Raw genomic sequence first — 12,627 nt, forward strand, 5'->3', positions numbered from 1 at the left:
CCTTGGGGGGTCTAAGGCCAGGTGTTTTATAAAAGCACTTTGTGACAACTGCAGATGTAAAAAGGGCTAATTAGCCAATCAATCAATCTTTTCCATTCCCCTTTAACCTCCACATTGCAATCTAATATTAGTCCATGTCGGGGCCTCTGGAAGAGAATGTGTCTTTGAAACTGGATAATGTGAATGGTTCCATGATAGCCACAATATTAAAGACTTGAAAAGGTTGAATAACACTAATACTAAACCAGGTGTTCAGGGATTTCCTGATCTTTTGTTTCCAGGTTTCATATGCTTGAGAAGCTTTTCAATTTCATAGTGACTGGCTGGGAGACATAATTGGAAAGTGAAACCTGCGGCTGCAGCCTGCAGCCACCTGTGGCCGTGTGGAGGCTGAAGCAGAGAGGGAACAGGCAGAAGAGCTTGTAATGATCAGGGAGGGGGTACGAGAAAGAAGACCGCCTACTTGAACACAGCAATACTCAACCGAGAACAGTCCAAAAATAAATCCAATACCTGCTAGAAAATATCCTAGCACATCATTCCTTGCAATAGGGAAGGCATAAACTTCGCAGTAGAAAGCCTGAATAGTACATTTGACCCATCAGCCAACATATCACATTTCAAAACATTCAAGTCCAACCAAATTAACAACAGTGATAAATAGGCAGACCTGCCTGAAACAAAGTGGAAACAGAGCTGCATATCCTAATCTCCTGCCAAATGTATGACAACATTAGAGACCTATTTCCACAGATCACAATGACCCATTAGAAAACAAATCAAATGATTATGAATTGATTATCTCCAATTTATGTTAAGAGAAAGTGCAACCACAGGAGCAACATTTGTAACCAGTACAGCAACAAACATTGTAAACACTCAGGATTTATCCGTTTATAAACTTTGCCATTCATACTTTTTGCACCAAGTTAAAACAATGTACATAGCTTTCCATATATAACATTTAAGAAACATGCAAAGTATTCACTTGATTACAATCTGTTCATGTATTTATTTCCACTTGCTTTGGCAATGTAGAAAGAAAATCCATGCCAAAAACTCAGAGTAATATTCCTGTCAGATAAAAATAATTTGGTAATGTATTTTTGCTCCCCATTTAAGGGGGCAACGATCAACCCCATTCTTAGCAACATATGCATTTCATATACAGTACCCACCATAATTATTGACTAGAGTTCTCTCATTTTGAAGCTAAGATGTTCCCAAGAATCTAAGATGTTGATAAACAACAATTAGGCCTACTTTTTTTTTCCTCCCGAAGACAGACAATACCTCTGGGGAGCACAGTAACTGTCACTATAAAATAGGGGTGTGAAGATTTTACTAGTCTGTTCAAAGATGTAACCCAGCATTATGGAGCCATCTTTAGGACCATTAATGAAAGATTTTAGCCTGTGTTAATGTCCACCTTTGATTCTTTGATGAGCAAGTCTTGGTCATGCCATTTTACATCTAGTTATGGTGCTTTGTGCAATAATGGTGAGTATTTCTTTAAATCTGACAATATCATGAACAGCCATTTATAACTGCTTCATATGAAACTCAAATGATTCTGTTGTTGCCATGCCACCTGCAGACTCCTGTGTAAGCTGCTGCGGTGCACAGCTGATAAAAAGTAGCATTGTGGTGAAAAAGTCTACTATGGACTGATTTCCAAAGCAGTTGCTTTCACGGGCAAAAATATGAAAACATTTCATAAATCTCTTTGAATCATTGTTGAACTGTCTGTCCAAGTATGCAGCTGTCTCACAGGGAACCGCTTTTGAGCGAGCACAAGAGCTACGTCACAGGGTTACATTGGGTTATATTTCCTCATCTTGGCAGAGATGTCAGAAAATGAAAGAACATGTGACTGAAATGTATCACAAAGTGATATCTATTTTGGGCTTCCCAAGTGTGTTTTTACTGTGAGAGAAAATGTATCGTCTAAAGGCTCCACAAAGTTCTACATAGCACTACAGTACAGATGGGGGGCAATGTGAAGCAGTGATTTATCGCTCACACTAGCTCAACCCTGTCCTCCTTGAGTGAGACAGGTTTACAATTGACAAAAATTTCAATGATGACTCAGAGATTTATGAACCTTGACACATTATCCACATCTGTTGTTATACCCTTTTAATTTAGGGGCAGCATGTTTACAATGTTAAGCTTAATGAAACAAACTAAGCAATATGTATGTCAGCAGGTGTAGAGTTAGCTAGCTAACATAAGCATGAAGAATAAAAGTTAGTCACCAAGCTGTGCCGCCGCAATGGCAACTCAGCTACTAGCTACAGTCGTATTAGCTATCTACTGACAAAAATGTGTTGCTTTGCTAATAGCATTTATAACTACACCATTTGGTGTAAACAAATAACTTAATTAGATGCACACGAGGAACATTAAAGGGTATGTACCCGCACAAAAAAATTGTTGGCTTGTAGAATAGCAAATGTTTCTATCTAGCCACTGCTTGCTAAAAACACATTAGCTGGCGTGCTAATAGCTAAGTGTAGTAATTCTGTGGTAAAAGTGTAGAAAGTTGGCGATTTGGATATTGCACTTATCAATATCGCAACTTCTATTATATTTGGATTAATTGTGTACCCCTAGTAGTAAGAGCATAGTGCTTTAAAAAGTAGCCTCAGCATTATGTTAACTTGCATACTAAAGTTGGAGGCCGAACTTTACCAAAATCATGACTACGCCAGTTGACAAAAAAAAAGGTTTGGCTTAGATGCAGACAGGTCTTTTGGATTGCTGTATTCTGCAAATACGTCACAGCATAGTAAAATTGCCAGAATTTAGACTTGGTATAAATGGTATGGGATATGTAGAAAGAGGGGGAGGGAGAACGACGGCCAGCAGAGACAGCCCCACTGGAGACAGGCAAATCAGGCGTAAGGAGGAATGAATGTGATAAAGAGGGAGGGCTGGAAGGGCATCGGAGTAGCAGGCCCAGCAACCAGGGAGAAACTAACCACCAAACAATTACCCTTCCAGACAGATAGACTTTCGCTCCTAATTTCTATGCAAAAAAGATCAGTCATTCTTCGAGGGCGGGAAAAACCCTTACTGCCATTTATCTGGGGCTCTATGGAGGATGCCTCTGGATAGGAGAGATTTCACCACCAGCTTCTAAATAGGAGGAGGGGAGAAGCAGAGAGGTGCATTTGCATAACACCCTATGGTGTCTAACGGGGGTTGAGGCGGTTACATCAATTTAATTTAGCAATCACAGCCATTCGCATGCTTGGAATCATTTCTGTGCATGACCATGGGAACATTGTAGTTGGTTATCAAATGTTCTGTTACAGGGTAACTCGTAGAATAGGCCAAGTCCATGCTAACAGTCAGTTCCCCTAACAACCGCATCTCCTCACCTACCCACCCTCCCCCACCCTACACCCCCACAGTTCCTCAAATAACCTCCTTAGGTAAAGGTCAGTTCAATTGGGCCCCCTCCGTCATATGGGGAGAGGAGTGAGGGAGACCTGAAATTGTGGCAGCAGAGACCATAAATATGAATATGAACTAAGCCGTATCCCTCTTCCTTCCCCTCACTCTCTCATGACATTAAAGACACTTTTACCACCAACGATACAATGAAGGGGTACAGCAAGTTGTGACGGGGAAGCAACAATGGGAAGTGCATATTGGTCTAGTTGGGTGGGGTAAAAACCTGCAAAAGCATTCCTTAGCGCATCACACTTTAGCGACTCCCTCAGGGATGTTGGGCACCTGAAAACAAATAAACGGCATTAGCCGAAGGAGCGCTGTCCTCCAAGCATTCTGGATCCTAGGAGAGAAAGCAGTGTGGAAAGAATCAGAACAGCGTGGCATATCTGAAAATCTAACTGGAAATCACAAAATTAGGGTAAAAAATAACTATTAAACCTAAGAGCAAGGCAGTAATTATACCAAATAATTTGCGATGGATCAGTCTGAGCACCGCAACCAAAACGCACATTGTTGCTAGTTTCTGTGTGTCACCTTCATGCCCAGAATAGGCTCCAACGCACCAGCCTCAAAATCGTCACAAGTGAGCCTATTTTAGACCATCCCATCACTGTCCACGCAAACACACAGTAGGATGGGCACACTCCAGGCTCTGAGAGAAGCAAGTCAGTGGGATCCACAACAAAACACTGGTTCACACTTCACACTAGTGAGTCTAAGGGGCTCACAGCCTAGCACACTGTTTTACAGCACCAATGTAGTGTGTGTGGGCAGGGTTGTCAGTCTTCCAGGGGACTATCAAAACAGGAACCACAAAGATTATGCCATTCCACCACACAGCTGATAGCAATTCTCACCCGGACAAGAGGCTTGACATACATTTGAGGAGTATGACAAAGTCAAAGCATCATGGATATCTTCGAATTAAAATCAAGTAGTCTAGTGCAGTGTTTCTCAAACAGCAAATTTGGGTCACGGGTGGTTTTCAAAGGGTCGAGTATGAGTTAAATGTTTTATAACAAGCAACTTTTATTCTGAAAGCAAGCAGCTTTTATTATTTTGGAAAAACTGAATATGGTTGGAATAACCAAACTTTGAACCAATACAAAATATTCTATAATAAACATCTTAATCATGACATTTTACAACTAGTTAAGGTATTTTGTGCACCAGTGATCAGTATTTAGAAAGTTTGACAATGTCATAAAAGCAAGCATGATTTGTTCAGTACCGTTAGCTAAGCCTACAATGAAACTAGGCATTGCCATTACATATGAAAAGGGGTTGAGCTAACCACTGCAGAAAATAAAGGGGTTGTAAGAATTTTTCTGTACTACAAGCATAAATTACCAGCATCTGAGATAACATTCTCGCCGGTCCATCTATCAGTTTGCATTGACGTGTAGTCTCCTCATACTCGCTTTAGACACTTGCATTACTATCCACCAACACAACACTAAAGAGGTGGCTTTCAGCAGTGATGTATTGCTTATTTTGATTAATTAGCATTGTGGTCTACATACCCAGTTACAGTAACTGTAGTTATTAAATGTTACTGACCAAACTAAGCAAGCTAATCTGTATCGCTAAGGCTCATTGTTAATGAGCTTTTTGAAACACAAAACTAAAAAGATAAAACAAGAATTCCGCTAATATTAAATATCTATATGGCCCAACACAATGGATCATTATTTTACGGATCGGCTCGTTAGTAGCCTATTTTTATGAACATTTTTCACTTTTCACATTTCAGAAGGCTGTAGTATTACAGTTTATTATGTTACTCATTTTGAAACAAATTGAAGATATTTCTGTTTGTTAATATGGTGTAAGTTTGGTTTATGCAGATATTCTACCAACATTGTTCAATGTAAAAAAAAAAACAAAAAAAAATGTTGTTTACATACATTTTTGCCATGGTATTTTTGGAAATTTCATATTCTGACACTAAACCTGGTATCAGTATGAAAATCATAATTCGCAAACAATATTCTATACAAACTCAAGATACAGCAAGAAATGCAGATAATGCTAGTACAGAGCCACAAGCTCCTTGCGTGTGTCACAGCTCAGACTCTAGAGTTCAATCTCCCGCCAGAGAGCATGAATAAAGAGCCTCCATCCATCCTCCACTGATGCTGCAGAGCAGAAAAAGAACACTGGAGGAATGGAGGAAAAGAAAAAAGCAAGAGCGTGCCAGACCTCCGTGACGCGTTAAGCTCATTCCTGCATGGATGCTTTGGCGTATTCCATTTCCACAGAATTCATTGGAGGAAGAGAATGCTCTATTTCTCTTCATTTCTCTCTTGCTTTTTAAACTGTTACAAGTGACGGGCCATCGTCCCCAGGCTCAACGACACGAAGGGCAGGACACAGCTTTATCATGTGCTGGAGGGCGGGAGGCATTTAGATGCTGTGAAACAGTGAGCACGGTAATGCACAACAAATACTGGTGGGAGGAAGTATTATTTCTTAACAGCGAGTTGACCCGCAGGTGTAGGTGTGTTCTCTGCAGGGCTGGCTAGATTTTCCTTTCAGGGATAAGAAAGAAACTAAAGAGCTATCTGGTTACTTTAACTCCAACACCACCATAGCACAAATACACAGGAATGGAAATACCCAAAACTAACATTGCACAGCCTGACAACCAACCCCTGTCCTAAACCATCTTACTCACATATTATTTTTTTAAAAGTGCTAATCTGTTCATTACTTCGATAAGCACCTACATGTCATGATAATCCTGTAAAGAGGTCCCAGACAATTCTACCTGTAATAAAACCATACAAGCAGCACATTATAATCATTATCACCATTACATTGATTTCCTATTAAGTTCAATACAATTCTGAATATCCTGTCTGTGCCTCTGTACAGCCTGTTTGGACAGAGGCAGCATAAAACAAACACAACAATGCAGATGCAGAAGCGAAGGACACAGTAGCCAGGAGAGCACTGGGTTTAGGCCAGTTTGCTCTAAGATATGTCAACGTCTCTCCCTTCACATAGGAGGAGAGCTGCAGGCTAAGTGCATATCTTGACCAATCCGATTCACGGAAATCACAAGTCATGAATGCCTGGCACAACGCACACAGCTCAAGGCTTGCTCTTTCCGCCGGTAGCCTGACAACACATCGCTCCTGACAGACAGGAAACTCTTATATAAATGTAGCAGCCTACACATAAAAACATGCTGGTATTTTGTGAAAAATGTTCCGTCTGATCAACAGCCACCAATAACAACAGCTGCACAGTCAGCCTGCTAAGCATCCTTCCCCTCTGGCCAGGGTTAACCAGGCGGTTACACTTATTGTTGTGGGTAAATATGGATCTGAGCACCTGCCCACCCAGTGTCACATCAGGACGCAATGTAAAGCCATGCTACTGCTACACCCATCTAAATGGGTGCGTCTACGTGCTCCCACCGTCTCACCTGTCAGCTCGTGATGAATCAGCTCGGCGAAGTTGGGATCGTCTCCCCACCAGTAGAGCCATATCTCCCTGCGCCCGGGTCTCTGGCTCCGCCGCCACACACTCAGCACGTCGGCCTTGAGGCAGCGGCTGAAACTGCACAGGATGGGATCCTCCTCGGTCACCGGGAAGAGAATAGGCGCCGAGGTGGGGCCCTGCCACACGAAGCGCTTCCATTTGATGCCCGTCAGGTCCGCCTGCCAGGTCGAAAGAGAGAGTCAGCTACTGAGACAACGGTGAGCACTCAGCAGTCGGGAGACCTGTGGGAAAACCTCTACCGAACAGCTTTTCAAGAGCAAGCATTAAATTCTCCTCTGCCTCATCAAGAGGTATAATCATGACGTGGAGACACAGGAAGAGCAAAAAAGAAAGACAGAGACAGAGACAGACAGAGAGACAGAAAGCCAGGAAGAGGGAGTCTGTAAGACTAAAATAATGATTTTCCAAAACTGGTCCAGATGCCAGGACCACAAACATAAATTATACTTAGACACCGTAGCCTTTGAGCAAACGGCCTACACCTTCCCAACACTGCAGCTCCACTACAGAAGTCACCTTGCTTTGCCATCAGCATTCTACCTGCTACACCAGAAACCCACTGAAATCAACTGTCTTTCAGGATTTCCATGTACAACTCAGAATGATCCCATGCATCACATCAATAATTATACCACTGTGATTCTGAAGGCAATCACATAATCAACCAAAAAAAGTGCTACTTCAAACTAAAGAGAACCTAAAGAATATGGCAGAATACCTGACCACTGTGATGGGCCTAAAATCACGGAAAACCTTATATATATATATGTAGTGAGAATGCAATGAGTCCGGCTCCAGAAGACATACTGCCCACAAAATGAGGTGAAAACCGAGCTGCACTTCCTAATCTCCTGGCAGATGTATGACCACATTAAAGACATTTCCTAACAAGGATCATAAATATCCACAAATATATTTTCATTAAATAAAACATTGCTAGACTCCAAATCCTGCAAAGTGCAAGATTTGTGACCAGATGGCATGAGAAAATGGCAACCAATGGAACACAAACATTGTAAACAACCAATACTGATATTTTCTCTGATCTTTCACACTCATAACTACTACTACAATGTGGGATTGTTTTTTATCAGCTTTTCTTATTATTTTCATATTTTCCACTTGCTTGGCAATGTAAACAAATGTGTTCCATGCCAGTTGAATGGAGAAGGCAGAAACACAGAGATAAAGGAGAGAGACAGGCAGAAAGAGAGAAAGAGACTTGGCATAGGGAAGAGAGATGGATGGATGAGAAGAGGAAAGAAGAGAAAGATATAGAAAGGGAGGAAAAAGAGTGAGGGAGAGAGATAAAGGAAGATGTCAAGAGGATTGTGACTGAAGATCGGTAGCTATCTTCCAGACAAGCTACAACAAATATGGCTAGAGAGAAACAACTGTACAAAATCATTTTTCCAACCTGCCATTTTTAGACTTTTCTTTACATCTAAACATTATCTGAAAGGTATTATCAGCAACATAGCCTGAACTTTTATTTTCTCAAAACAACCAAAAGTCATGATTGTGGTAAGGTGTTTAAGTCCAGCTAATGAAAAAAACTAAAATTAAAAATTAATAAAATAAAGTTCAGTTTCATCTTTCCATCTTTTGGCCTTCTTGAATCATGAAAATAATTCTGTTTTGTCCAACATCAAACTTGTCCTTGTCAACCACAAAGCTTCATGGAAATGTTTGAATGCATTTATTCTTTCCATTTATGTAGTTCTGTCCTTGAACTTTTTTTGCCTTTTGTAACAGGAAGGCTTTGGCATTCAGCCTGGCTACACAAACACTGTCACTGTATATTTTTTCTTCCTTTGGACAAGATTTAAAGTCCCTTATATGTAGCTAATAAATGATGCATTCATTTTTTTTTTTTTAACTACAAATCCCTAGTAGGCTATCTGTCCTCAGCCAAAATAAGTAGAATAAAAAAAAAGTGTGTAGAGTGGTGTGTAAAAAATATACTTTTTTATATGACAGGGAATTATTCCAAGACACACATGTGTAATTAAATGACCCCAAAGTAGGAGACATACTATACTTCCTTTATGACCATCATACCAGCATACATCTGGAGTGTATTCAATCTATCAAACTAATCATTTTCATTACCAAAAGCAAAAAAAAGCCTGGAGAACATAACACAAAGGCGGCACACCGATTTCTCCAATTAAAAACAGGTTTAGCAAATACAAAACATTGTTAGGCTAAACGAAACACTGAAGGAGGCTGTGACAGGGCTGATACTATAGGCCAATACAGTGTCCTAAACAAGTTCACGTCTCAATTTCACATGTTTATGTAAGATACTTTCGTTACATGCTTTACTGACAGAGGTGAGAAAGCGGTGCATGAATCAAACCCTTGCTTGCACTATATGCAAGGAGTTAACTGGCAGTAATATAAAAGACTGAAATATGTTATCATCCACCAGTTGTACAAAGGCTTACTTTATTACCCCAGGCCATAAGGCATCTCAACCAGCAACACTGATCAGTGATCATAAGGATCACATGAACATTCCAAATGCTCTGACGACTTTCTATGTACATTTGCATACATTAAATGTACCATTCATAGCCATATTACACTAATTGATATTTATTATATTTAATAGTTCTATCCATATTCCACATTCTACACTCTTTGGAATTGCTGCTAGTTTACACTGTTAGGTATATATTAGCTTTATATATTTCCTAATGCTTACGGCGTAGACGACGTGTGCCATGTCACAGGAATTTCATCGTTCAGAATGACGCTATGTTATTCGGCACATTTGATAAATTAAAGACTTAGACTTAGAAGCCAGTGTTTAAGCATTTTATTGTGTTATGACAGGATTAACACTGTTCTGCTTCTTTTTAAATTCTTAGTCAGGCCTACTGCCCTAACAGCGGTAAGTGGGCTCGCCAACCCTGTTCTTGCAGATCGACATTCTCTAACCTGATTTAGGACTTTATTGCCCAACAAGCTAACTCCATCCCATTCAGACTAAACCTGAACACCGTGAATTTGAGGAATGGGGGCAACCATGCAGATACAGTTATTTACGGCAACAGGCCTAGTGGTTATCGCCATAAAGTCTTGGTTCCGGGTCTATTATGAATGGAGTAGTGTGAACCAATTACAAAGTTTCACAGATATTACTTACATTTGCCTAGCTTTTGGCATTCCAACTTCAATATAAACTGGGAAGTAATTTGCCGTAACCAGGAAGTGCTAAGAGAACATTTCGAGTCCCAAATATCGCTTTACCCCCATGGATTCACAGACCTTGCGAACTCTACCACAATGTCTGTAAAAACAGCGCACAAACTTATTTTCAGAAAGCATACTGCAACAATCCTACAATTCCTACCTTAGAATCAGGTGAGCTAGATTTGGAAGAGAAAAAAAACTACAAAACGGAACAGGGTTGGGCAGTCCTGTGGTAAGTGGTATATTAAGGTTTTCTGTATTTATCTTTTTGTACCCACTGCCTAAGTTTTTTAGATCAACAACCATTTGTATGCTTGCCTTTTTTCCACAGTGGTCGATTTTTCATGCATTACCTAATTTTAGGTACCTAACCAAAATGTGTTGTTTATTTTATATTGACTTTATTGCTCATGTTCATCAAGGGAGCCAAAAATCTGGAGGTGACTTAATATTTACTTCTGGGATTTCATTTTTCCATTAATCAGAAATTCAACCAAGCCACAACCGCAAAACAGCAACACGTACAGAACCGAAAGAAAAATCTGTGTCCTCTGAAGCACATCGCACCCAATAACATCTGCTTCAAATAACATTCATAACTGATGTTTGTGTCTAAACAGGGTGAATAATGTGGCTAAATGGTAGATTAAATTATAACAAGGAGAATTTTACAACAGGCTTCTTTCATAAGCAGAGATTCTGTCTTTCCGGACTGCACTTTACACTTTTCGGTAGGAGCATTTATTTTCAACAGAGCATGTATTTCCCAGATTATTTCCCAGATGGATTAAACTAAATCATTTTTAACATGCATTCTGTTTTCAGGTTACCATATACACGGTTACAGCAACAGGGTCAAAGTTGTATGCCCCTAACTCTTTCCCGGCAAAACATGATTATATAAAAAGGTGAATGCTAACAAGAAAGAGGGGGGTGATGTTTTAAAGTTACTTTCAATTGTTTTAACAAGAAACTTACCACAAATCATTTCTGAAAGCAGTATTTATTTTATTTAAATAGTGTGCATTACAGCTTGAGGTGCTTCGAATCTCAAAACTAACAACATGCTCACTGCCTGAGAAAACAAACACGTAATGCTTGTAAATGGGTGCTGACCACCTTAATCCTTTTTAATGAAGAGTGCTGTGGGGAGTGCGCTCTGTATTAACCAACACTGGCTTTTATAGGGAGGGAATACAAAGCAGAGAAAGTCATATGTCCTAAGTCACTAGCAGCAGACACACAGGGCACTACTACTAGGTTCATGAAGTGTTCGAGCAGGAACATTACGCTCCAACTGCTGCCTGTCTAACCCTGGAGGCTCGCTGACGCTCAGATAGGAGGCCCCATGTACGGAAATCCAGCCATGCAGTGATCCCCGTGCTCATGTCCTACACTGACACACCACTGAAACCCACACTACACCACAACCTCTGAATACATCACGCCTTCCCGTGTTCGAGGCCCATCTCATACACTGACAATGCAAAAGCCAACACCATCACCACAGCCTATTCCACTATACGGTCTTCCTGTTTTCTAACGGAGTTAGCTCTCTGATCTTTCATTGGTTGGCTGGTTTTGCTGCAAGGCAATATGTTTGAGTCAACGTATAGTTACTTTGTTAGAGGTAAATTAATTGTAATGGATAAATTAAGGGTGAAATTTAATCAATGAAAACACTTTAAAACAGTATGCTACAATGACGGACACAGCTCATAGTGCCACTGAACTCAAGAGCCTATCTATAAAAAAATGACACAACAACAAATGTATTCCACACATGGCCAAAACTCTACTCAACATTACTCTTTCCCATGTGTACCAACCACCAGCCTCTGAAATAACTGCCATGTTAACACACATTATCAATTAATCAAACAACACTAGGAAATCTCACACATCAAGAATATTGCTGAAGGGCATTCAAACATGGTTTTAGACAAGGCACTACTCACAGGCCTTTCTGTAAGCCTTAAAGCCGGTCAGTATAGCAGGTATGAACTACTGTAATACCACCATTACGTTACTGCTACTGTACTAGTTTCATCCCTCCACCAGTATCTTATTGCTACTGTACTAGTTTCATCCCTCCACCAGTATCTTATTGCTACTGTACTAGTTTCATCCCTCCACCAGTATCTTATTGCTACTGTACTAGTTTCATCCCTCCACCAGTATCTTATTGCTACTGTACTAGTTTCATCCCTCCACCAGTATATTACATCTACTGCACTAGTTTCATCCCTGCACCAGTATATTACTGCTACTATACTAGTTTCATCCCTCCACCAGTATATTACTGCTACTGCTGAAGAGGATGTTGGATTAAATTCCTCCAGCCAGTCCTCTCTCATGATAGCAAACAGAGTGGTGGGAAGAACTACCTGACACCTGCATCTTGCAGAGAAACACAAAGGGACGGAAAAAAACTTAAGTGTGAAACCAAATCGT

At 40.4% G+C, this 12,627-nt stretch overlaps 1 protein-coding gene across 3 annotated transcripts in view; it reads right to left on the bottom strand.

Annotated features, from left to right (window-relative positions):
* Nucleotides 1-12,627, bottom strand: part of med13a (mediator complex subunit 13a) — a 94,437-nt gene that overhangs the window by 78,334 nt on the left and 3,476 nt on the right. For all 3 annotated transcript variants that reach the window (XR_004575935.1, XM_013134462.3, XM_010870717.5), the window contains exon 2: nucleotides 6,896-7,130. Coding sequence is in view for 2 of the 3 variants with exons in the window: in XM_013134462.3 (XP_012989916.2) it covers nucleotides 6,896-7,130 (235 nt within the window). In the remaining variant the exon portion in view is untranslated. The remainder of the gene's footprint in view (nucleotides 1-6,895; nucleotides 7,131-12,627) is intronic.

The sequence above is a fragment of the Esox lucius genome, chromosome 7, assembly GCF_011004845.1.
Source record: "Esox lucius isolate fEsoLuc1 chromosome 7, fEsoLuc1.pri, whole genome shotgun sequence".
NCBI lineage: Eukaryota > Metazoa > Chordata > Actinopteri > Esociformes > Esocidae > Esox > Esox lucius.